The 27,450-nt window shown below is 35.2% G+C and overlaps 1 protein-coding gene across 5 annotated transcripts in view; it reads right to left on the bottom strand.

The window, feature by feature from the left end:
• Nucleotides 1–18,100, bottom strand: part of LOC145692712 (uncharacterized) — a 54,148-nt gene extending 36,048 nt beyond the window's left edge. The window contains exons 1-2 of one of the 5 annotated variants that reach the window (XM_081768122.1): nucleotides 17,945–18,090; nucleotides 8,791–8,949 (exon numbers count right to left, since the gene is read on the bottom strand). In XM_081768122.1, the coding sequence (XP_081624248.1) occupies nucleotides 8,791–8,948 (158 nt within the window). In that variant the 5' untranslated portion in view covers nucleotide 8,949; nucleotides 17,945–18,090. Of the gene's footprint in view, nucleotides 1–8,790; nucleotides 8,950–17,586; nucleotides 17,742–17,909 lie in introns of those variants that run through there. The other 4 variants (XM_081768125.1, XM_081768126.1, XM_081768127.1 and 1 more) reach the window with 4 other exon arrangements.
• Nucleotides 18,101–27,450: the final 9,350 nt, after the last annotated feature.

Here is a 27,450-nt window from a genome sequence, read left to right as displayed (position 1 = left end):
TCTCGTAGCAACAACAACAGCCAATCACAAGCCAGCATTTCCTTCAGCATATCGAAACCTTTTATTCGCAGCTTCACTCCTAGTCACACACACACACACACACACACACATATATATATATATATATATATATATATATATATATATATATATATATAGAGAGAGAGAGAGAGAGAGAGAGAGAGAGAGAGAGAGGGGTTGGACAAAAAAATCTAAAAGCACTTCCTACAGGACACGTAAGTTTGTCCCTCCACTGCACAACACGTCTTACGGTTACCGATCGTTTTTTGTTTTCAATATGTCATGTGGACCTTTCTCTTAAGTCTGCAGTAACCAGTTCACCTGTGAGTGTCGTGGTGTGAAAGTCGTGCGGTAAAATAGGCGACCTGACAGACTTCCAAAGTGGCATGATCGTTGGTGCCCGTCTGGTTGGAGCCTCAGTGGCAACAGTGGCGAACATTGTGGGGGTATCGAAAGGCGCTGTGTCCAATGTCACGATGGCATATAGAAGTCATGGGCAAATGACGTCTGCAAAGCACAACAGTGGTCGCAAGACAATCCTGTCAGATACGGATCGGAGGGCATTAAAACGGATTGTAGCAGGTAAAAAGAAGACCACTGCAATGAAAATTACGTCTGAACTCAATTCCGGCCTACAGTACCCGGTTTCATTGAAAACAGTGCGACGGGAACTTCATAAAATGAAAATTCATGGCAGGGCCGCTATCACCAAACCCCTGGTCACAGCAGTAAATGTGAAGAGGCGTATCCAGTGGTGCAAGTACCACAAAGCGTGGACGCATGAGCAATGGAAACACGCAATGTGGCCCCATGAATCGACTTTCACCTTGTTTCCAACAACCGGTCGTGTTTACGTATGGAGAACAGAGTTGCAGGCCTATGATACACAGGTGTCTGCTCGCAACTGTAAAGCGTGGAGGTGGTTCTCTTACAGTATATCGTGGTGTTCTGCAGGTCCCATCATAGCCCTGCATGGAATGATGAATGCAAAGGCGTATGAGGCTATTTTGGGGGACCAGGTTCTGCCCATGGCCCAAATATTGTTCCCTGATGGTGATGGCATCTACCAAGATGATTTGACACCCTGTCACGCTGCAAAAACGGTGAAATCATGGTTTGAGGAGCATGACCAGGAGCTATCACACCTCCCCTGGGTCCTATAATCACCAGATCTGAACATCACTGAGCCATTCTGATCTGAGTTAGAAAGGCGTGTTCGATCTCGTTACCCTCCACCAGCATCCCTTAAGGAACTAGAGCATGTTTTGGAGGAACAATGGTACAAAATTCCACACACCACGATTCAGGAGCTGTATACGTCCATTCGATGTTGGGTCCAAACTGTTTTGGACGCAAAAGGAGGCCCCACTCCATACTAGGTATGATTTTCACACTTTTGCAAACGTTTTAGTTTTTTTTTTGTCCAATCCTATATATATATATATATATATATATATATATACCCACATATCTCCGATCTCTTTATCACAATCCCTGAAGATGACTACAGTCTGCATTCGAAACGTCGGATGTCAATAGCTTCACCTGGTTCATAGCCTGAGAACACTTGCTAAAATGTAAAAATGAAATGAAATTTTGAGTTTTACGTCCCACGGTTATGCCGGTTAGGCTAAAGGAGACGGTGATAATGAGTAATGAATGAAATGGTGGAATGAAGAAAGTGGGAGGAAACGGGAGAACCCCGAGAAAACCCACGCACACGGTGTTGGTCCACCACAAAGTTCACTTGGCGGGAGCAGGGTTTGAACCCGAGACCCCTAGCACCAGAGGTGAACGCTCTACCACTGAGCCACCGCGGCCCCTTACTAAAATGTACTAGTTAATGTCTTTAGTAGCAGCTACAATGCTATGCAGTCATACTTTATAGATACTTCAAGATATTCTTAACCCTTTCACGCATAACATCCATTGGAGTGGACACTGCTGATTGGTTACGATTGTGTTCTGTCGGAACTCTCTACCCGCAACCCAAGTGCATTCTTTTTCAATAGAAGTTACCTGGGTGGCCTGACGATCTGAAATTTTCTGTCACCTAGCGTGAAACTCTGAAAGCACGAGTGTGACATTATCGGTGCATACTTGAAACAAGCAAGAAAGAGGCGTGGTGAGTTCTGAAATAACTGCAGACACCTTTTACGGAGGGTGTGCCAAGCAAGTGATGTTTTATTGTTTTCTTTGTTACAATGTCTGAAACAAGCTGACATCATGATATCAGGTTTTGTTCTTGTATCTATAGAAATCATCCAAACAGACATGTCTCATGTAGTGAACAGCATGCACTTGAAGCACATTTGTCTGCAATAATCTGTTCACTGTAGTGGACTTTATGCATCTATTGAAGATATGATTGGTTTTGCAAAAAGTGGTGCTTGCCACTTACAAAAATATAATTGTAGCCTCAATGGCAACCAATGAGCCTCTTCAAGACTTCTGATTAATATATGTGTGAAATCTGCGTTCGGTTTCCAGTTGATGTTACTATACTTGACTCCAACACGTTATGACAGATAATATGGCAGATTCCAACACGTTATGTATGTTCAGAACACCTCCCAAAAAGACCATCTTTCCTGAAATCACGAACATGAAGACCTTTCAACACGAACTGCCATGAACATATGTTACTCAGTATATTAAGTATCACGGAAATGAATCAGCATAAGCGAATGAACAAAAAGAAATTGGAGATCCTCCTTTGACTACAAGCAACCAAAGACGAGAACAAGCAAAACTGAGGTGGTCAAAATGTGACAATAAGTTTTCTCAAAATGTGTCTTCATTTCTTAAAAATACCAATGTAAATATTGCAGGAAATGAACAAATTGATTTGTTTTAGCAGTTAGTTACAGATGACGTTGTTAATGACACTGTTTCAGACCAATCTGTATGCGAAACAAAATGGCAAGAAACACGACAGTGTTGGTCTTATGATGAAGGTTTCCATTGTAAAGTTGTAGCTGACGTAATGTCAGTAAAAGGTATGGAAATATCTTCATTTCCATGATAATTCACAGCCTCGAGATGTGAACGATAGACTTTATAAATTACAATATATACTGAATAAACTGAACGAGAGATTCGAATTTGCTGTGAATGATGAAGAGTATGAATGCATTGACGGGCAAATCATGCCGTTCAAGGGTAGACGTAACATAAACCAATATATACCCACGAAGCCGAAAGTTTGGGGGTGAAAATTTGGGTACGGGAACAGAGTAGTAGTTACATACACGATTTTGATGAATATGTTGATTTTTAACTCATTACTTGTACCAAAATCACATTGGCAAGTTTTCTACAATATAACATTTATTCCATTTATTTTTAGTGTAATTTTGCAAACTTTATGTGCTACAATTCAGAAATGATTATCTTACCAAAATGTATTAAGTCCATTCAAGTGGACAGATAAAGATGATTAAATTCTGCTAAGAAAATATCAAATTTCAAAATTTTCGGCTTTACATGTCAGTACATCAAGAACAATTTGTAAGAAAAAAATAATAATCTATCAATGAGAACATAATTCATACATGAAAGGGTTAAATAAGTGTATTGCGAAGTTGTGAGCGTTGAGTAGTGTTGCCAGTCAAAAATGGTTGTGAACCATTGATTGAAGGTGTTATATTATCCTTTAATTTCTGGAATACTTCCAAAAAAAATGAAAAAAGGGCATAACATTTATGACTATCTTAAAATCCGTAAGGTAAATATGCGTAGTTCAACCGCATCTACAAACTGGTTGACTGTATCTACTACTGATTTGTACGAGAGTTGATGCAAACAAACTCATCTACCTACATAAAAATTAAAGTCACTAAATGACAGGGTGGATTGATTTAAATCAGTCTGATTTAAATCACGATTTAAATCACCTGATTTTTTAAATAAAAATCGCTGATTTAAATCAAGTTCCGAAATTAAATAATTTAAAGTGAAAATAAGTAAAATCCCGTTTCTGTTCTGTTATTTCGGTTACGGAAGTTAATAACCATAATACAATGAGACTTAAATGTACAGCATAGTATGAAAGCAAGTGTCATGCACAGGATGATTAGGAAAAATCCCGTTTTGAACGGGTAACGAAGCAATGCTGCTTTCTTCTCTTCGTAACAATGGGTTTGGGTTTTCAAATCGTTAACTATTCCAACGAGGAAATCACCATCGACATTTAAGACGAAAATTCTTTCGCGTCCGCGTCTGCTTGTTTGTTCCCAGATAATAGGGCGTATATAGAGGGGTCCTATCCTCTCTCAGATTTTTTTTTTTTTTTTTTTTTTTTTTTTAAGATTTATAACTTTAGGCGAAATTTATGTATTTCGTGCCTCAAGCTAGTTACAGTTTTTTTAAAATATGCCCCTACCAAATATCAGTAACTTTTGTGAAAAAAGTGACATTTTGATAAACGTTGCTATACTTTTTCCCTAATGCTTAACCTTTTAAATTATATTACCTATTTTTATTCTATTAAAAATCGTTATCATTATTCGATTAAAAAAGTACCAATAAACCTTTTTACTTCGGTTTTTATTTATTTTTTTTATTTTTTATTTATTTTTTTTTTTTTTCAAGTCTGAAGGCATTGTAGAACATGTTACATATGCTTTCACGCCTTTCTGCATCGAGACATAGTGTGTGATGACTTCATAAATTTAAAAAGATATTTTTTGCCATGCGTATTATTATTTTTTTGGCAGGCTTACATTTTGCATTCAAAAGACAAATTTTGCACATTCGTTCAGTGCACTTCTTAGTATTTTTTTTTTTTTTTTTTTTAGATGTTTTCAGATCTCTGCGTGAAAACAGGGAGGTCCAGAAGGGAAAATGAAAAAAAAAAAAAGATATTTTTAACAAAATAGCTTTTTCCGCGATTCAGGTGGAGACATATGAATGGTACCGTTTGAAAGGCTGTTCTATTCTGAAGAGAAAGACGTACGAACCATGATCCTAGGATAAATTGGGATGTTTCAGGAAACTGTTACCTGAGATACTGGTTTATACGGGAATCGGGGTTATTTGGGGGATATTATTTTTCGCGGGCTTACTTTTGCACGTAGAAGATTGAAATTTTGCACATTTATTCAATGTACCACTTAGTATTTTTCAGTGTTTCAGATCTCTACCTTAAAACAGAGGGTTGGTTCAGAGGGGAAGAAAGTAAAAAAAGGACATTTTTAACAGGAAATCCCTATTTTCGTAATTTTTCCGCCCTAGATACACGATGGGGACATTTGAATGATACGATTTGAAAATCTTTTTTTATTCTGAAGAGAATAATATACAAATCACGACCCTAGAATAAATAGAGATGTCTGAGGAAATTTTTATATTACATGCGGGTTATCTGGGGCATTGTGGGGATAGTCTTAGCTCATTGTTAAATATTTTCCCCGCCCTTGCTATTCAAGATAGCTTGAAATTTTATACACAGATTTAGTACTCCCCTTAGTATTTCCCAGTTGATTTTGAGATATGTGTGTTAACACAAGGAGTCCAGAGGGGATCAAAATTTGAAAAAAAAAAAATAAAAAAATCCGATTTTCTCTCAAAATTTCCCGCTTCAGGGACATGATAGGGAAATGTGAATGTTACCGTTTCAAAGGCTGTTCTATTCTGAAGAGAATGAGGTATGAACCATGATCCTAGGATAAATAGGGATGATGATGTAGCTGCTTGACTGAAAGTCCATAATTTTCCTTTCTAAAAAAGCCATAATTTAAAAGGGTTAAGAAACATTGTTTGGGATTAACAGAGGTTAACAATTGGGGATTAATTCAAAATTCAACCCTAATACTTTCACTTAAATGGCATAATTAGCATTTATTTCTAATTCCTAATGCTTTTTCTTCAGTTCGCGACTTGTAATTTACGAGGAGAAAGATTTGATTTAAATAAAAAAAATCGATTTAAATAAAAAAAATCAACAAAAATGATTAAAAAAAAAATCGTGATTTTTTTCCACCCTGCTAAATGATTGTGACTAAATACATGGAAGATCGTCGGGATTGTAATACGGGAAATGATGAATACGTTAAAATATCAAATAACACTTTTGATAAAATGGACACTTTCAAATATCTAGGATCAATATTAACAGACGAAAACCATATTCACGAAGAAATTAAATGTCGACTAAAAGCAGGGAATTCGTGTTGTTATTCAGTTCAAAATCTTTTGTCGTCGCGAATTCTGTCGAGGAATTTGAAGCTTAAAATGTATAAAACGATAATCATGCCTGTTGTTCTGTATGGTTGTTTACTCTGAGCGGAGAACGTAGACTGAAAGTATTTAAGAACCTTCCTGAGACGAATATTCGGACCCAAGAGGAACAGGAATAGGGAATGACGGAAACGTTATAACGACGAAGTACATAATTCATACGGTTTACCGAACATTGTTAGGGTCATCAAATCTAGGAAGCGTAGGTGAGTAGGTCATGTAGACAGAATGGAAGAAAATTGGAACGTTTTCAAAATCTTAACTGGAAAACCAATCGGAAAACGACCATTAGGAAGACCTAGGTGCAGATGGGAGGACAATATCAAGATGGATCTCGCAGAAATAAGAATAAAAAGTAGAAACTGGATCCAGTTGGGTATGAATAGAAGTCAGTGGAAAGCTTTTGCGAATGCGGCATTGAACCTCCGGGTTCCATAGACCACAGAATTAGTTAAATGACTTCCTACCACTTGAACCACCCGACCGATCGCGATGAAATTTTCAACATAGATGAGGTTCGGGTCTGGGATGGTTTCTATCATTTCACTTTGATGGAGCAACTTAAGGAAGGGAGAGATATATAAAAATGATAGAAAATGACCGATATCAGTGTAGAATGCATAGCTTACGGGATCGCTGAGATGAAAAGCAACACTTCCGATGCCTTTAAATCCAAATTCGACCCCACAACTTGAGGAAGGGGGGATATATAAAAAATGATAGAAAATGACCGATATTACTGTCGAATCCATAGTTTTCGCGGTCGTTGAGATGGCGAGTGACATTCCGATGCCGTTTAAATCCAAATTTTTTTCAGCGCACAATAGTAATATTTAATTTTTATTTATATACATTACAGATTGCTTATTATTTTCTAATTTTTCATTACATTTTCTTTGTTTCTATCGATTTGAAAACGCTTCAGTAATATTAAAAAGTGACTGATTAACGAAACATATTACTAATTTTTCTAATTTTAACCCAAGCGAAGCGAGTAATTGACACTAAGTATTTGACGATAGAGGACGTAACCGATTTTATATTAGATCAATTCTTCTACATATGCGAATTTATAAAGACTGGAGTACGAAAACGGATCTCCTGTTTACCATGCCGATGCGTTAAACACTACACTAACCAGTTCGTTCTCTCAATACTCATACATTCTTCCACTGTTGATATCGGTGCTCAACCACTCAGGCGAGATGGCCTGTACCACAAATCTTCGCACATATACAGAAGTTTCTGTGATACAAAACACGTTATTTTCTCAATTATGACACAAAATATAAATTCAACCATTAGAGGTGTTATCTAATGTAGGTACCGGCTTCTAAAAGCCCAACAGTTGTAGTTCAGTACATTTGGTATGAGTGACTGAGCCTCTACATCAAAAGTAGAAGAGTGTATGGCTGCTCAGAGAGCAGATTGAGTAGTGTGATAGTTATGCATTGCAGGGCTCATAGCGGTCTGGTCTCTTGTAAATAGTTGAAAAGTGACCAAAATCTCATCATGCCCCTTTTTCCTTTGTCAATTTCTCCATCACCTCTCTCTTTGTTTGTTGTTTTGTTCCATCTTTTCTTCTTTGAGCTTCCTCCTTTCTTAGGTTTTCTAAGTATGCTTTGTAGTTACGGTAAGCAGACTTAGCAAATGTAAAAAGCTTCTGAGTAAGTGGAACGAGTTCTGGCCTATTTCCGAATTTCTCCATCCCAGACATTATACTCAACTTAGCATTGAGAGCATTCATCACCTACTTTTAAGAAGAACATACAAGAAGCATAACACAAGACGAACTTGATGAACCACACAAACACACACAACGTTGAGCGGAGCGTTAACTATTACGAGAGAAAACTAAAAGACTATTATGATAGAAGAAATAATAGACATAAAAGGGTTCTCAACCTCACCTTGAGAGCTTAAGCATCCACCAACCATCCACTGTGCTTTAGAAAGAATAAAAGCTGAAGTGAGAATAAAGCTGACTGTTTCACATGTGGCAGCAAGTATTGACGCTCTCAGAAGAGTAATGAGTAACACGTTTCTGCCCATTTTCCATTTATTTTTATAATATTTTTCTTAGAAAACTGCCAATGCAAAACATAAATCACACGAAAAAGTCACTTTACCTCCCAAAAAAGTAACTTTTAGTGACCAACTTGAAAAAAAAGAAACTTTTAGTTAAAAAAGTGACTCGCTATGAGCCCTGGCATCGGCACAAGATCTGGGGTCGAATCTTGGTCCAGTCTTGTTTTTTTTTTTTTCACTCTTTGTATATCAAACTCGTACATTATTTGGTTCTCTGAAGCGTTTCTTCCAATATCTATATATCAAATTACTGTATCTAGAAGTGTGTACAGAACTTACGAACGACAGGACAGCAATCAATCTTTCTGTATATTTGTGTAATTTATCTTCCACTAATATTTAATAAAACTAGTGTCTATTGATAAGTTTTGAACTTCATTTTGTTCTTATCTTATTGCGATGTTTATTGATACGTTCCTATGTATTCATCTACATACTTGCCTTGCTTGATCCTTGATAGGAAAACGAAAGAAATGTCTCCGTGAATTTCCTGTTGAACGTTTCGAATTAAAACATCCCTGATAACTGCATATATTGTACGCAGTACTAGAATTTACACTCTTCATTACCTGCTGCATTTTTATATTAATTTCGCTCATCCTGGAATAAATAATACATATTATTATCACGTTTCTGTAAAAGTGTCGTTGTATTATACTGCTGTACTGACAGATAGTCTTTTCATTACTGAACGCTATTAATTTTTGTATCGAAATTTCACTTTAATGCTAAAACAATTCCGGTTCATTAAGGTGGATCACTAGGTGTTCTCGGTGCTACGCTTAACGCTGCTTGAATAGTGCGGCATTGTCAGATAGAGTCGAGTGTTTACTGATGCCAGATAATAAAGGAAGTAATTATGGAATTTTGCTTGGATACTTACGGGAGAAATTAGTTTTCGACCTTATCGCAATTCACAGATTATTTAAGTTTCTCGAGTTGCAACGCTAGAATTCAGGAATTTTCTTACTGACTACCATAGTAAACTACAAATTTGGTAACACCGCATTATGGCATTCTGCGCAAGTTTCGTCTCAAAATCTATTTCCTTAAATGTAAATTAATATTTAAATAAAATGAGAAACATAACACGAATAACGGTCAAACAATATATCTATTTCATAATAAGACCGTTACTTTAAAATACTTTACACATACAAATGAACATTTCGTAAAACTGAGCACTTCTAGTAAGATCTAACAGCAAGTGCCATCTTCTGTGCTTATTGTAAAACGAATCAAATATTTTTTTATTTGTTGCCTTTTTCGGTATCAGAAGACACAATCAAATGAATCAGTGTCTTGTGTTGTAGCTGTAACAAAACTCTATCTTATAGCACAATATTTATAGTATGTAACGTTTCATTGCGCAATAGTTAAGGGAATCAGCTAAAATATATATTGACTTCCGGGTCGTGATCCACCTTAAGGTAATAATTCGTTTCATTTTATTACCTCTTTTTGTAAGCTGGACCCAATAACTGCTCGAAATACTTCGTATTGATAGTAGTTTAATTCCATATTGTTTTCGTTATATAAACCAGCTACTAAGAGGGGGCAATCCAACCCCAAGAGGTGCCGATCCCAATTCCGGGTAAATGGTGAGAGTTGACGTCAGCAAGGGCATCCGGCCGTATATATATATATACACAAACCTCTCACATGCCAGAACCATAATGGGAGATTGAGAGATGGAGTATCGTACAGGACATGCAGAGAAAACTAAATACATGGAAGTTCGTCAGGATCGAAATACCGCAAATTATGATGGATGCATTAAAATATCAAATATACTTTCGACAAATGGATACTTTCAAATATCTAGGATCAATATTAACAGACTAAAGATTACAACCAGGGAATCTGTGTTATTATTCAGTTCAAAATCTTTTGACGTCGCTAACTCTGTTGAGGAATTTGAAGCTTAAAATATATAAAACCATAATCATGCCTGTTGTCCTGTATGGTTACGAAACATGGTCGCTTATTCTGAGGGAAGAAAGTACAATGGAAAGTAGTTGAGAACAAAATCCTAAGATGAATATTCAGACCCAAGAGGGACGGAAATGAGGAACGTCGGAAACTTCATAACGAGGAACTGCACAATTTATACCATACATCAACATTGTTAGGGTATTGTTAGGGTCATCAAGTCTAGGAGGTTCAGGTGGGCAGGTCACGTAGCCAATATGGAAGAAATTAGGAACAATGTTAAAGTTTTAACTGGAAATCCAATCGGAAAACGGCTATTAGGAAGACCTAGGCGCAGATGGGAGAAGAACATTAAAATGGATTACACAGAAATGAGAATACAAAGTAGAAACTGGATCCAGTTGATTAAGGACAGAAATCAATCAAGAACTTTTGTGAACGCGGTATTGAACCTCCGGGTTCCATAGGGCATAGAGTTAGTTAGTTATTTAGTTAGTATCGTAAAGAAAAGATTGAGGCTAGGGCTTCACCCACAAGCGACGCCGCGCAATTACGTCGCCCGAAAACTGCGATAAGTGCCAACGGCTACCGAATCATGGACAGGTCGGCTACAAAGTATTACTCCAGAAGACGAGAGAGGCGAAGAACAAGAGAATCAGCGTCAGGATTGGCACGTTGACCATAGGAGCTTTCAATGGGAAGACCAGGGTAACTGTAGACCTGATTCTGAGAAGAAACGTGAAGATCCTGTGTTTATACAGACACAATGGAAAGGAAATAAAGCAAGAGATATCGATGAAAGCTTTTCTATTGGAAGAAAATGGAAGATAGAAGAACAGATTTGGAATTGTTGAGGCTAAGGAATTAAAGGATGGAGTGTGTGGGGTAAGCAGGAAGAGCGATAGGATTATGTGGGTCAAGCTGGAGTTAGGAAGTAATTTGATACCATACTACATGCTTATGCGAAGAAGAAAAACAAAGCTTATGGTTAAAGCTGGACCAGATGTTAATGAAAGCACCTGAGAACGAAAGGTTGAAGGCGACCTAAAGGTACACATGAGAAAGAGAAAAGGAGAGGAAGAAAGAGAGCCATCAAAACAGAGCTTTAGAAAAAGGAACGCAGAAGGTAAAAGGATAATAGATCACAAGATTGCATTCGACCTGGTTATAGTTAACAACTATTTCAAGAAAGGAAAAGGCGAACTTATAACTTAAAAAGAGTGCTGGTGAAAGCAGTCCGACAGACCATATTATGTGCCGCAGAAAATACCGTAACAGAATGGGGGACAGTAAGGTGATAAATGAAGAAAGTGTGACCCCACAGCATAGGCTGGTCATAGCCGATTGGAGAAAATAGCAAACAAATACGCGAAATACACAAGACAGAGAAAGCAAAGGAAAAAAAAAAATTGTAGAGACTAAAAGAAGAAGTTCCAGGAAACGATTTCAAGGAAGGGATTCTAAAAAAATAAAATTATCAGATGTATAACAATAGTGGAAGTTGAACAGTCATACTGTAAGGAAAGTCAGGGAAGTGCAGGGGAAAACGTCAGGGATGAGACTACCGCAAGGGAAGGTGACCTGGTGGCAGGACAAAGAACTACAAGTGGCAATAAAGTATAAAAACAGGAAAGAAGAAAAAGTGGGATAAAACATGTGGCATGAAGACAAGACGGTATACAAGGTAGGAAATAAGAGGGCGAAGAAAGAGGGATACAATTAAATAATGGAATAACCAAAAGAAGAGATAACGCATCAAAGGACATCACATCAGTCAGCAGATGAAAGATAACGCTGATTTAGTGCTGCAGAACCAGTAGTTGATCCAGGGCATGTGGGGAGGCTGTTTTAAGAAGTTACTAAATGATGAGAACCAAAAGGAACTATATGAGAACGGAGTGGCAACAAAAAGAAAGGCATAAGAGATAAATAGGATAGAAGTGGAAAACGCAATTAGAAAAATAAAAAACGGGAAAGTACTGGAAAGCCTGGGCAAAGAAGAAATAGATATCTCATCAAAAAGTTGTGGAAGCAGAATACGATACTGGATGAATGAGAGACAAATATATTAGTATCAATTTATAAAAGTAAGGGTGATGTGCAAGACTGTGGAAAATATAGGGGAATTAAGTTGTCTCATACAATGAAAATCTATGAAAAAAACAGTTGAAGGCAAGCTTCACGAGACAATTATTGAAGAGGAATAATTTGGTTTCATGTTAGAAAGAGAAACAAATTGACATGATCTTTGCGTTTCACGGAAGATATAGAGAAATACAAGCGGAGTTGCACCTCGTTTTCAAAGACTTGGAAAAGGCGTACACGGCAGAGTGCTCAGAGAAGAATACAATGAAGCATAAGAGAGAAGGAGGTTTTTGAAAAATATGTATGGTTGGTAAGGGACATGTACGAGGGAGCAGAGACCCAAGTGGAAGGTAGTGTGAGTATGAAAAAAGTGGTCTGCGTCAGGAATCAGCTCTCAGCCCATATTTACTCAAATTGGCAATGGATGTGTTGGCGAAGGAGGTGAGAAATAAAGAACCACGGAGTATGTTGTTCGCAAATCATTTTGTCGTTTGCGAAATATACAAAGATAAGGCAGAGGAGAAACTGGAAGAATGGAAAAGGGTTTTGAAAGAAAGATACACGAAGATAAGGTTTTTTTTAAAGAGATTAATGTCTTACGACTACGCACCAAGGCTAAGGGAGATGGTGATGATGGATGATAATGGTCGAATGAAGAGAGTGGAAAGGAATAGCAGAAACTAGAAAACCCACAGAATAGCAGAAACTTTACTACAAAGTTCACTTAGCGAGAGCATGGATTGAATGGAGTACTCCATGAAACAAAGGTGAATAAGTAGAACAAAGACAGAATATGTAATACTCAATAAAGAAGACGGAACTTCCTACGTCTACAAGAAGGCAAGCTACTACATACTTCGAAATTTAAGTATAAGATATACAGGGTGTTTCAAAACAACACCGACAACGTTTGGGAGCTGATTCCTCACAACAAGATAAGACAAAAAGTATAGATCATCCTGGGTGCACAAATGTTTCCTTTCGGAGTCATAGGCTGCCACCTTTCGGAGTCATATATCTTAAACTTGTGTATTTAACGAGGTTCATTAATGAACTATCCGGTAAGGTCAATATGTGAATGAGAGTTCACTAGGGTAAACCAACGGTGTCGGCAGCCCAATGTTTACCCTGCGTCGTGAGGGAAAGCACGGATCTAGTTGGATGAAAGAAGTGGCAGATGGCCGTGGTAGCCGCGATGTACTGACTACACATTCCTAACTTAGAAGTTATTCGCTGTTGGCATAATTCTTTAAGGCTTCACGTCAGGCAGTTTTGTTTAGCTTAGACTCTGGATTTACAGTTCGAATTTGTATTCAGATTAGGTAACAATAATTTATACTTATCTTACTCACTCGGTACAAGCAGAAAAGTAAACTGAATTTAATCACTGGATTTACTACAATAATATGCGTCACGGTTGTTTTCGTGGCGACATTTCATCCATTTATTGCTCAAAGAACCTTTTAGAGTTGAGTTGGTTACGAAAAAAGTTAGATAATGCGTAAATAAATAAATATATATATATATATAAAGTTAGGCCCCATAAATCGCAGAATATGCCGCGATCTGTGATGTGATCGCAGAAAATTTGCCACGCCTGTGCAGAAAAAGTGCCAAATGAAAAAATAAATAGCCAACAGGAAAGTATGAAAGCATGCCTGATATGTGTAGATGTCTTAAATGTACGGACGACTCGCATAAATATAGTTTGAACTGTTTTTTACGTCGTGTAAAGCGTATTTTATCACAAGTGTTTCTCCTCCAGAAAAGTTCTGCAGAATTCCTGCAGAAATTTTCTGAAGAATTCCGGCAGAAATTTTTTGACTTACAAAAGCTCATCGCAGAAAGATAAAGAAAGTTCTGCCATCGGGAAGTTAGGTAAAATTGAACAATGAACACGTCATACGACAACAAATGTAGAGTAGATCGTTAAACATCATTTCACTAGCACATTCTAGATATAGTATAGTTTACGTAGTTGACTATACTATATCGGGTGTTCTAAAAATGGCGCCTACGGACAACTCTGCGCTGTTATTCAGGTTTAAATAAAGCGAAAATTTTATATAATGATATACCCTACGGACTATGCTTCAGCCACTGTGGTAAATCGAAATTTCACTATGTGGCAACGTCGCAGATGAACTTGAAACCATTAGCATTGCTCCTCGAATCCATCAAGCAATTACACCGTTTGTTACTTTGATAAGCAGTGCTAGCATGAACGCCTATCAACTTTAACTGCCATCTGGATAGAATCGATGTAACTATTTAATGAACTAATAGATGATCTCTGAGGTTCTTTATCTGCGACGTTGCCACAGTGTCCGAAAGCTATACAATTATATATATATATATATATTTCGATTTATTTTATTGTGTAGAATAGTGCTCTGTAGTCCGTGGACGCCATTTTTAGAACATCCGATATATATATATATATATATATATATATATATATATATATATATATATATATATATATATATATATATATGAGTGTTCTGTCGTAGTAATTTCTACCCTATAAACTCCACGTAACTTTACGGATTCACAAAGTACCTGAATAGGAAAGATGTGACCATACAAATGGGATCAACACATGCAACCCTGTTTAGCGATTATAAATTGTATATACAATACATGCATTGTTATTATGCACCAGGGAAATTAGATCCATATAAATCGAACGATTTCTAATAATTACATTTTTTTTAACGAGAGAAGTTTATGAGATTTACTTGACCAAAATTCGGAATTATTATAATTATAAATAAACAGAAATACATACACAAATAAAATAAAATTAAGAAACTTTAAAATTCATAGATAACTATTCAATATAAGAGCTACATAAAAATATTGTGTCACATGAATAATTAGCGAATGGTAATCTAATATTACATAATATTATTCTTAATGTTAAGAAAAAAATATATTTTAGATCCAATTAAGCTTTTAATATTTTAAGCGCAACTTACAGCCGAAAATCATTTAGCTGTTGCTTATTTATTTCAATGGCTTCATTGACTTTTGTTTGTAAGTACAAGTGCAAAATGTGGGAAATGTTATTTGTAATCTTAACTATTTTAAGATTGAGGTTCTCATGTAAAGCTCAAATTTCTGATAAAGACACGGTGTACCACAGTCAGGTTTATCTCTTTATGCTGAAATTTGACCGTGGCTGTAAAAACTGAAGGAAAAGTAGGCCATAGAAAAGGAACTCGTCTTTCATCCGGTGCTTTTGTATCCCTGTTCGAATTTAATATTTGATATTGTGCGAGGCCACGATCACGAACACTTCTACCGTAAACTGTGAAAAATCACTGGAACAGACTTCATAATGTCCAAGTGATTTCTTCCAGTTTTTGGTAAGAGCGTTCGCGATCATGGTCTCAGTGCGCGCAGAAATATCAAATGTTAAGTTCGAACAGGGATACAAAAGCACCGGATGAAAGATGAGTTCCTTTTCCATGTTAAATATGGATCCTACAGCATCTACCGGTATAAGTTACTATAAAAATAAGCCATACGTACTTAATCAGCTGCTTAGCATTTTACTAGTAGAACTAGAAACCAAAACACTACTAACAAACTTATTGAGACGAGGGCATCAATATGTACAGAGACTTGTATGCCCATAACTAAGTTCAGGTATCCCAGTTTATGGATACATAAATTTGTAAAATTTACAGAAGAAATATCCAATGTTATTTCAAGGGAGGATCAAAATAAGTAATATTAAGCGATATAAGTACTCAAAATATATACGGATCTTACCTCTGACATTCGGAATAATGTTAAAAAAAAGTAATAGTCTATAAAAAGGTCATGACTTATTGAATTTGTACGTGAATGAAGTGTGTTAAGTTATGATACTTAACAATAAAGTTGTCTGACACATAAGGCATCTAGTAACATGAGAAATACACGAGCATTTTGACCATACTCGCTTACGCGGATACCCATCGTCGCTTACGCGCCTGCTCCCTGCTCTGACTCGGACAGATAGCATCCAACTGATCACGTAGCACAAGTTGGTTTGTAGTATACTGCAATGTAGTTGTATGGCGTATGTGTGGCCGCTGTATTTGTACAATAACGGTCAAGCTCTCCTAAAGTGACCCTGCACCCAGGAATGCAACTCCGATCACAATAAATAATTTACAAGGTATTAAGAGGGCATTTCCTAATCAAAAGGTAAGTATTACATTAATTCATAAGTCATTACCCGAGCAGACGGTCTACCAAACTTCGACACATTTCTTACATTTTCAAGTTAGGTAAGAGCTTTGTATTTCTTTTAGCAGAGAAAGCACTAAATGAGGAGCTCTATTACTACTTGCAGATTTACTTCAGGAGGGCTCAATATAAATACAGTGTCGATGTATGGAATAAAAACTACAGTGCATAAAACACGAACCAACTTGTGCTAAGTGACCACTGAAAAAGCACGAATACTACCTAACTGAGCCAGGACAGGAAAGCAGCAGGGGGGTGTGAGTGGTAGCGAGGGGGTGCATCCGTAAGGAGCAGGCCCGTCAGCGGCGGAGGGTATACGCATAAACGAGGAGAGTATATAAGCACACTCAAACATATAAAACTTTCACTACGAGTATCACTCAAATATTTCTTTCAACATGCCGTGCACTGACAGGAATTACTTATAGTCACACTCATTCTTTCACAAAAAAATATTTCAAGTTCTATTTTACCTAGGTATAAATGTTCTATTTGTCAGAACCGTCTGCTTGAATGAACCCCGAGAAATAATTTATAAGCTATTAGGAATGAGTTTTGTGATGAACTACGTATTACATGAATTCATATACACATGCGTAAACTGGAATAGCACGCATCTTGAGTAACAATAATAATAATGTTTTCCTCTTAAATTTCAGACATGAAGTCGGTCGCTACGTAAGTAGAGGCGGTATTTAATATAGCAGTTCATCAAAATATTGTTTGTGGAATAACGAAACTAATAAACAGTGAAACGAATACGGAGTCTGTGTTAAAGTAAAACCTTACCCTCTAAATCTACCAATAACATGTAATAGGCCTTCTTTGAAAATGAATCCTTGTACCTAAACCACTAGATCAACAATAAGCATGAAATGATTGCCGATTATTTTTTTTTCGCCGATAAGTTACTCGAACTTTACTAGAAAGTGAATCGCATACGAAAATAATAACATTTAACACTCAATTAGGTATTACCATCATACGACATCCAACCGATTTTTTATAAAGATGGCAGGCAATACGCCCAGCTTTCTTAAGGTTGTTCGTTAGTTTCTTATGGTGGAGCAGCTACTCTGCACATACAGCAATTTTTTTGTAGCATTATTTTTTTAAACAAATAAGTAATAAACACATGAGGTAATTAATAAACGTTTTGTTGTAGGCGTATTTTGAAATAATACACAAACATTTGATGAAAATCTTTTGACAGTTTTTGTCCAGCCATTCCAAAAATTAAGAACTTTCATTTTTTTTTATTTTTTCATGTTTGCGTTTTTTATATCATTTTAAACACTCACCACAACTCTTGCACAGCAAAGAAATGTGTACTCACAGGTTTTATAAGTAGAGTTTATTAAACACATACGAAGTATGCACACAAATAACGGTCACAAATAGCTTCTGGGCTTCTGCTTTGTTTACAAACATAAAATCTGAAGTCGAATTCGAGATATCGATCTTTTTTTCTTGACTGACTAGTATTAAATTGTGCCAGTATGACAGTTGTAATGACCGTTATTATAACTCCGTTTTACTGACAATTGTTACATTTTACATTTTTTCATACATGGTAGTACTCCGTTCAAAAAAAAAAAAAAAAAAAACTCACTAACTGAAGCCAGCATTAATAAAGACAGGTTTGCACACCAGGGACGTAGCCAATGGGGGAACAGGGGACATGTACCCCGAAATTTTGGTCATGGACAAAAGTGGAAAAGGGTTTAAAGGAAAACTAAGGGAAAAGAAAAGAAGGGAAATAGAATATAAAACAATAATTCTAGCCAAATCTATTCTCAGATTTAGTATTACTATAGTAGAGTGAAATTTAATACCCATAGGACGAATTTCTCCAAACTAGATTAACCTGCTACTCTGGAGTAAATAGGTACTGTAAGCAGTATGCTAGGTCCTCAAAATAGAATTTCCCAAAACGTTATTGCATATCTATGAATTATTATACTGTGCTCATATATCCACAACATACGTTTGTGCTTTTGATCTTCTGTAATTACTCCAATGTTATCTTGTATAATGACATCCTCAAGCCAGGCCACGGAAGGCATGTGGGGAAAAAAAAAATGTTTGTCACTTTATGTGTGTGATTTCGAAAACAATTCCATCGTCTTTCGTCATATTGCTGCAGTGCTTAGTAACATAACATTTGTTGAAAAGCTAAATTTAACTACATTTTATTTCATATTCGTAAAATTTACCTTTTCCCTTCTTGAAAAATTCTTTGCTAAATTTCCCTATTCCACGGGAAATTTCCCTCAAGCTAGCATCACTGACCGTAAGACATACCTATTTTGCACTTCAGGAGTTACTTTACACAAAATATGAATAGTTTCACAGTCCTCGGCAGTGCATTTTTTAAGAAATCGCTACTGGGTATCCAGGCAGAAAAGGGCCCTTCACACACATGTCAGAGTTCTTAAAGTGCATTTTTGTATAATGTACACTTTTGAAATAATGACATACAAAATAACGTATTTATCAGACTTCTGCTAACCGTTTCATTTCCGATAACGCATCGCAATCAATACAGGAGCATTGTATGTAACCCTACTTTTCCTATGAAAATGGAATGCATGCGATGTATTGCAGATTTCGGTATTAGATACTATTAGGACAGTTCATTAATTATGTAACGCTATAGAGCATGAGGAAGGTTTACAATTTGTTACGCTTTGTGACATAAGAGACTCTTTTTAACAATTTAACTGTCACAAACTTTCAATCATTTTGTGGCATCTCACTGATCGTAAAATTACCAAAGAAAAGGGGAAAAAAAATCTGGCAATATTTAAGAAAAACTCGCGCTGAAGAAAAAACGGAAAAATGGACAGTGATTATAATCTGAGTATTAGAGATTCTAACATCTGGGTATAAGGGGAAAAAGAAGATGGGCACGAAGATAACCAGCGACAGATTTAGAAAAAAAAATTAGTAGGGGCTTCTCTTTAGGAATACTTTGTGTTTAGAAATTTTTAATTTTAAGTTGAGGGGCTTGAAGGTTATGAGTAACATTTGATTCGTTTTCTATAGAAATCCTAAAATTTTGGAGGGGCTCAGTCCTTTTCCCGGCGTAAATCCGCCACTGAAGGTAACTGTGCAACAAATTGGGTAAATAAATGTTAAAAATGACGCTTTGTACTTAATGGACAATCCCTTACTTTCTTATAAGTTTGTGCCATCTATTAATTGCGTCAGAAAAAACGCGTGAACAAATATCAGTTACCGATAATGCCCATAACAGACACGAAATGTTTGATTGCCAGGAAATGTTAGGCCACGATAAAACAGATTAGGTTAAAGAAAATAATCTTTGAGAAGACTGGAATTCGGCGATAATGAGAATTGGGAATTTCTGGAAAGCGAACCAATACGAATGCAAGAGCGTAGCTCAGGAATAGCTGAAAGTTAGCCTCAACAGGCTTCTAAAATAACAACTTCAAAATTATGTATGCACTCAATATGACCCAACCTAAGCAAAAAATCAAAATTGCTTTATCAAAGTTTATAACCTAATATGCGTTGCATCAAATGAATATCAACAATATAGTGCATAGTAGATCGATGTGATGGTAAGATTTGTGAAACAATCACGTTATGGTAAAGAATAAAAGACAATCTGACTTTAAAGGAAAAATTGTCTGTGATCGACTCTTCTCAATAAAACGTAAATAGATGCTAAGAAACCCAATATTCAATTGTCTCCAGAAAACATACAAGCAACAAAGCAAAACAAACATGGTAAGCCTAACTAATTCAGTCGCTCTACTTCCTCCCTCCTCTTCAATACTTGACAATAACCTCCTCTTCAATAGACAGGTTAACTTAGCTTCAAATATGTTGAAACACGTGGGATTACCTTATAGATAGACGACGATCCTGGATTTGACTTCACGTAGCTACATTAATCATTTGGTATGAGAGACTTTCACTAAAAAGCCATCGGCGTCGGCACTAAATCAGCAGCTCCTTCTTGCTCTACATATTGCCGATTTTGATCTAAGTGGCTATCGTCACAACGCAAAGTGTTCCCCAAAAGTGTTGTAAATGTTCTATTCTCAATATTTTATCAGAAATAATGAGTCTTAATTGTAAAGAAACAAAAGAGTATTGTAAGCTAAGGATAAGTAAATATTCCATTTCATAAAAATTAAATATCCAAATAGCAAGTTGTTTTCTTCTGTTATTTTCTCTCAGAGACTATTCAAAAGGTGTATAATCCAAACGTCATTTGGATCGTTACTGATGTGAGTTCGGCTTCACCCTTTCTGTCTCTTTAGTCGGTCCATTAACTTTCTCTGTATTAGAGTAGAATGAAACTGCTAGCATCTCGAGGTACACAAATGAGTACGTGAAACGAAGGAAAGAGGAATAGCTGAAATTTCAAGAATAAAGCGCTCCAATTTTATACCTATCCACAGAATACAAGCTAAAACATGTAGTCACAAAACTAAAGTATATTGAAGTAATTTTAAATTTACAGTAAGTCAAATAATTTATTGTTCAAGTACTCTTCCAGTAATTTAAAGATTTATGAAGTGCACTGTGTATCCAAACTGCTGGGCCTGGGTATCCAAGTGCTGGGACTGGGTATTCATTTGGATACAAAAAGGTATCTTAAAAAATGCCCTGGTCATCGGTCTGTCAATCATGAAGTGTAAAGGGGGAAGTTTCAACTGCCATTGTAAGATAGAACATCTAACTGTATTTTGGCTATAATACGGACAGTTAACTTCAGTTCTAATTATGAGGAGGGTTTGTTGTAGAGGTCACTGTAAAGGCCGACAAAATTGAAAAAATATAACCTACAAGAATTTCCGTCAAAGTTAAGTCAATTTCGTAGAATACTGTTGTCTATAATGTGACTTTGAAGCAATAGTCGAAATTGAAGTGTGAGACAGTAATACGCCCCCCTCTTGGCCCGAATAAGTCTTTGTGACGTCATAGGTCAAAGGTCAACGACCTTGCCCCGAGCTCAATGATCTAAGGGTACTTAGGACAACCCCCTCTAAAATTCGGCAGGGGTATCTTGGCCCACTCCTAAATTTTGGCAGGGGTACATAGAACCCCCCCTTAAATTTTGGAAATTGCCAAATTTAAAAATTATGTATGGTAGCCTAGGACCATAGTATGTACTTCTATCAGTATTGGGGTCTATGTCGTTCCCTTTCATGGGTAAAAATTGCCAAAAATTTAAATTTCGGAGGTTTTTGACCTAATTTATCGCCTTTGACGAGGTGTTATTACCCTATATGGTTATATGGACGTATATAGGGGTCCATTACCTTTCATAAGACATGGGTATATTAATGCACCCCTTTAAAAATTTGGGAGGGGTACCTTGGCCCACCCCTTTAGTTTTGAAAATTGTCAAATTTAAACATTTGGTATAATAGTATAGAACCCTAGTATGTATCACTATAAATTTGGGTGGTCCACCTTGTTCCCTTTCATGGGTACAAAATTGCCAAATTTTAGTACAAGGACGTGTTTGCTTTTTGGCCCAATTTATCCCCTTGGATGAGGTCCTATTACCTTATATGGTTATATGGGCGTATACAGGGGTTCATTCCCTATCACAAGACATAGGTACATTTGTGCACCCCTTTAAAAATTGGGAGGGGTACCTTGGCCCACCGCTTAAATTTTGGAAATTGTCAAAATTAAACATTTGGTATCATAGTATAGAACCCTAGTATGTATCACTATAAATTTGGATGGTCCACCTTGTTCCCTTTCATGGGTACAAAATTGCCAAATTTTAGTACAACGACGTGTTTGCTTTTTGACCCAATTTATCCCCTTGGATGAGGTCCTATTACCTTATATGGTTATATGGTCATGTATATTGGTCCATTTCCTATCATAAGACATGGGTATATTGATGCACCCCTTTAAAGTTTTGGGAGGGGTACCTTGGACCACCCTTTAATTTTGGAAATTGCCCAATATAACATTCAGTATCATAGTACAGGACCTCAACATGTATCAGGATAAATTTGGGTGGTACACCTATTTCCCTTTCATGGGTAAAAAAATTGCCAAAATATAAAAATAAGCAATATGTTGTACCACGTGTTTGGTTTTTGACCCAATTTATCCCCGCTGATGATGTCTTATTACCTTATATGGTTATTTGGTCATGTATAAGAGTCAATTTCCTATTATAGGACATGGGTACATTGATGCACCCCCTTAAATTTTGGGACGGGTACCTTGGCTTATCCACTCAATTTTCGAAATTGTTTAATACAAGCATTTGGTATAATGATACAGGATAAATTTGGATGGTCCACCTCGTTCCGTTTCATGGGTAAAGAACTACCAAAAATTAAATTTCGGAGGTTATTGACCTCTTTGATAAGGATTTAGCACGTTATATAGGTATGTACAGAGGTTTATTACCTTTATATGTTTATGTTCCCTTTTAAAATTGAGAATTATCAAATAACAAGTTGGTGTCCCTCTTATGGACAAATATTCAAATTTTAAAGGTTATTGACCTATTTTATCTTTCTTGATACGGCTTTATTATTGAATAAGTACAGGATTTATTACTTTTTTCATAAGACACAGGTGTATTTGTGAACCAATCTTAAATTTTGGGAGGGGCACATTTCTTATTTCCATATCAATAATTGGTAATTGTTCTTAAAATTGGATGGTATCTCTTTCTTTGGGTAAATCATTGTCAAATATGAGTATGATCACGTGATCAGTTATTGACCTATGATGGGATTAGGAGTCCAGGACATTGGTACATTGAAACTTTGTAGGATAATTTGAGAATTGTCAAAATGAAATTACGTCATCTGTTTTGATTATTCTCGCCAAATATAAACGTAAGCAATACGATGTACCACGTGATTGACCTTGATGAGGTAGTGTACAGGGATTCATTTCCTTTTCAAAATTCGTGGAAGTTATCAAATAACACATTTCTAGACAACAGTTGGTTCTGCTAAGTAAAAAATTGACGGTGATTATTGACCTTATTGAACATATAATGATATGGCTAATTTTAAGATAGGTTATTTCGAGAGAAGTATTCTTTAAATTTGGGAATTGTGATAAACAGAATTTTAGCATGAGGCGCGAAATTTCAAACAATACTTCGAACTTTAATCATAGCTCATAGTCTAAGATGACCTTGAGCTTTAGAAATCTGATGGCTAACCTTATTGCATCTTATGACTCATAGTCTAAAGGCAATACATGCTACAACACTGAAATTTAGTCACAAGGTGATGTAATCGGACACTGGCAAAGTTATTGTTGATGCAATTTGATTGAATGATCACTATCTTTCACGCAATCTGATTGGTTGATGAATTTCAAATCTTTGCTGCTTTCAGTTTTAAGTTTTGTTTAACATTTGTCGACTACTGTTTAAAAATCTTGATTTCCTTCAACATTTTACACTCACCGATAAATATGATCAAAAGCATTTATTTGTTAATCGAATAGCTAAAAAACGGATAAAGTTTGACGGTTAACCGTGAAACGTAAAATTTTTAGTTTGAATTTTTGTTTGAAATTTTTGTTTAAATTTTTTTCAAAATTTTGTTTGATAATATTTTTTTGAAATTGTTGTTTCAAAATTTGTTTGAAATTTTTTGAAATTTTTCGTTTCCAAATTTTGCTTCAAAATTTTTTGAAATTTTTGTTTGAATTTTTAAAAATATTTTCGTTTCCCATTTTTTTGTTTAAAATTTATTTGAAAAATTGTTTGAAATTTTTTTCCAATTTTTTGAAATTTTTGTATGAAAATATTTTTTCAAATTTTTTTGATTTTTTTTCAAAACTTTTTCGTTTAAATATTTTGTTTGAAAATTTTTGAATTTTTTTTTGTAAAATTTTTGTTTGAATTTTTTTTGAAATTTTTCGTTTCCAAATTTTTTTCGTTCAAAATTTTTTCCAAAATCTTGTTTCAAAAGTTTTTGTTTGAAATTTTTGTTTGTAAACTTTTTGTTTGAAATTTTTGTTTGACATTTTTAAGTTTGTGCACTCCTTAGTAAAGAACCGGAACTGCTTGGAACAAAAACATCTGACAACACTGTTTATCATGATGCAAAAATACACGTCAGAACATGGGGTTGTACTTGAAATGAAAAACACAAATCATTGAAATGGATCATTTTGTTACACTGCACCGGTTAATCACATACATTCATACTAGATATATGATCTGGATATTGTCGATACAATGTATTTTGAACTTCTTGCACTAGTTCGTCTTTAGCGTATATTTTTAATTCCAATTGAAGTCTTTTAAGGTCTATTGCAATATCAATTGGTGGAAACTCAATGTCCATTTGATCACAAATAAACTGTTTATCAATACAGGTATGCACCCATGAATGATATTGACTACCATTACAACATCTAGATACATGTTGTACAATATGCATGACACATTTTTCAAAATAGTACTTTTTCAGGAATATACTTGTTTTGTTGCACACTTCCACTGCATGTTTAACACACTGGAATACATTAATGAATTTGTTCCATTCCGTTTGCGTTGGATACACCATATTGCGGGCTTCATGCAATGTACTCTTTTTACGTAACAGCGTCATCTTCTTCTGGAGGACGGTACGTAGCACAACGTCATGATTTAAGCCTAATGATTTGACTATGGTCACATTTAGCTCGTCATAAAAATAATCATTCATTTGGTCGATTCGTGAACATAATATTTTCCATTCTTCAAAGTTCAGTTGTAGACCAAAGTGTTCGGCTTTGCCCAATCGAATCACAGGTTCAAATGTTGTAGCACAGATACTAACCATGACGTGTTTTGTTTGAAATATATTTATTGGATAATAGCTTGCGAAGAGAAATTCTTTATCGTTAGAAGTACACATCTTTCCTCCTGAAACGCACTTACTCGAATGATTTCTTGGGCTGACACGGAATTTTTTTAATTTCATAGAGTTATTGCTGATGTCATTGGAAAGGAATGTGCTGACGTTTGAATTCATGATTTCATCACAATTGCTGACGAAACCAAATTCACAGATCCGGCTGTGTACTAAATTCAAATTGATGACTTCGACCCAAGAATCCTGTGTAGCAAAGATACAGATCCAGTATTTAAGAAAAGCAACAGTTCTTCTTGTTTTGATGCTTCCATGGGTAAATATATTGCTGGTAAAATTATATCCTTATCATTTTCAAGCTTCACTACGATTCTTAGTCCAAACTTTGTAGGTATTATTTGGTTAGCTAAAATTGTATAAGGTACATTCTATTGCAAATCAGTAATCTTGGTAAATGATTTCATCACATCACGTGTGTTTAGAAACTGTAGACAAGTAGCCATGATGACGTTATCATGAATACTAACTCGAACGATACTTATATATGATGCAAAACTGACGACGTTACATTACCATGTTCTGACGTGTACTATTGCATCATGATAAACAGATATTTTTGTTCTAAGCATTTCCGGTTCTTTACTAATGAGTGCACAAACTTAAAAATGTCAAACCAAAACTTTCCAAACAAAAATTTTAAACAAAATATTTTGAAACAAAGTTTTGGAAAAAAAATTTGAACGAAAAAGTTTGGAAACGAAAAATTTCAAAAAATTCAAAAACAATTTTAAACAAATTCAAAAAAAATTCAAACAAAATTTTGAAACGAAAAAATTTCAAAAAAAAATTTGAAAAAATTTTCATTCAAAAATTTTAAACAAAATTTGGAAACAAAAAATTTTCAAACAATTTTTCAAACTAAAATTTTAAACAATTGTGATAAACAGAATTGTGATAAACAGAATTTTAGCATGAGGCGCGAAATTTCAAACAATACTTCGAACTTTAATCACAGCTCGTAGTCTAAGATGACCTTGAGCTTTAGAAATCTGATGGCTAACCTTATTGCATCTTATGACTCATAGTCTAAAGGCAATACATGCTACAACACTGAAATTTAGTCACAAGGTGATGTAATCGGACACTGGCAAAGTTATTGTTGATGCAATTTGATTGAATGATCACTATTTTTCACGCAATCTGATTAGTTGATGAATTTCAAATCTTTGCTGCATCCAGTTTTAAGTTTTGTTTAACATTTATCGATTACGAGTACTGTTTTAAAGTCTTGATTTCCTTCAACATTTTACAATCACCGATAAATATGATCAAAAGCATTTATTTGTTAATCGAATAGTTAAAAAACGGATAAAGTTTGACGGTTAACCGTGAAACGTAAAATTTTTAGTTTGAAAATTATTTTGAAATTTTAAATTTTTTCAAAATTTTTAATTTGAAAATATTTTGTTTGAAATTGTTTCAAAATTTTGTTTGAAATTTTATGTTTGAAATTTTTCGTTTCCAAATTTTGTCAAAATTTTTTTGAAATTTGAAAATTTTTTGAAATTTTTTCTTTTCCAAATTTTTTGTTTAAAATTTTAGTTTGAAAAATTGTTTGAAAATTTTTTGTTTCCAAATTTTGTTTAAAATTTTTGAATGAAAATTTTTTCAAATTTTTTTTTGAAATTTTTTCGTTTCAAAATTTTGTTTGAATTTTTTTTGAATTTGTTTAAAATTGTTTTTGAATTTTTTGAAATTTTTCGTTTCCAAACTTTTTCGTTCAAATTTTTTTTCCAAAACTTTGTTTCAAAATATTTTGTTTAAAATTTTTGTTTGGAAAGTTTTGGTTTGACATTTTTAAGTTTGTGCACTCATTAGTAAAGAACCGGAAATGCTTAGAACAAAAACATCTGACAACACTGTTTATCATGATGCAATAGTACACGTCAGAACATGGTAATGTAACGTCGTCAGTTTTGCATCATATATAAGTATCGTTCGA

Source organism: Thermobia domestica, chromosome 8 (genome assembly GCF_964235325.1).
Source record: "Thermobia domestica chromosome 8, izTheDome1.hap1.1, whole genome shotgun sequence".
Classification (NCBI taxonomy): Eukaryota; Metazoa; Arthropoda; class Insecta; order Zygentoma; family Lepismatidae; genus Thermobia; species Thermobia domestica.
Note: the sequence above shows the minus strand (reverse complement) of the source record. Positions and strands in the feature narration are given on the sequence as shown.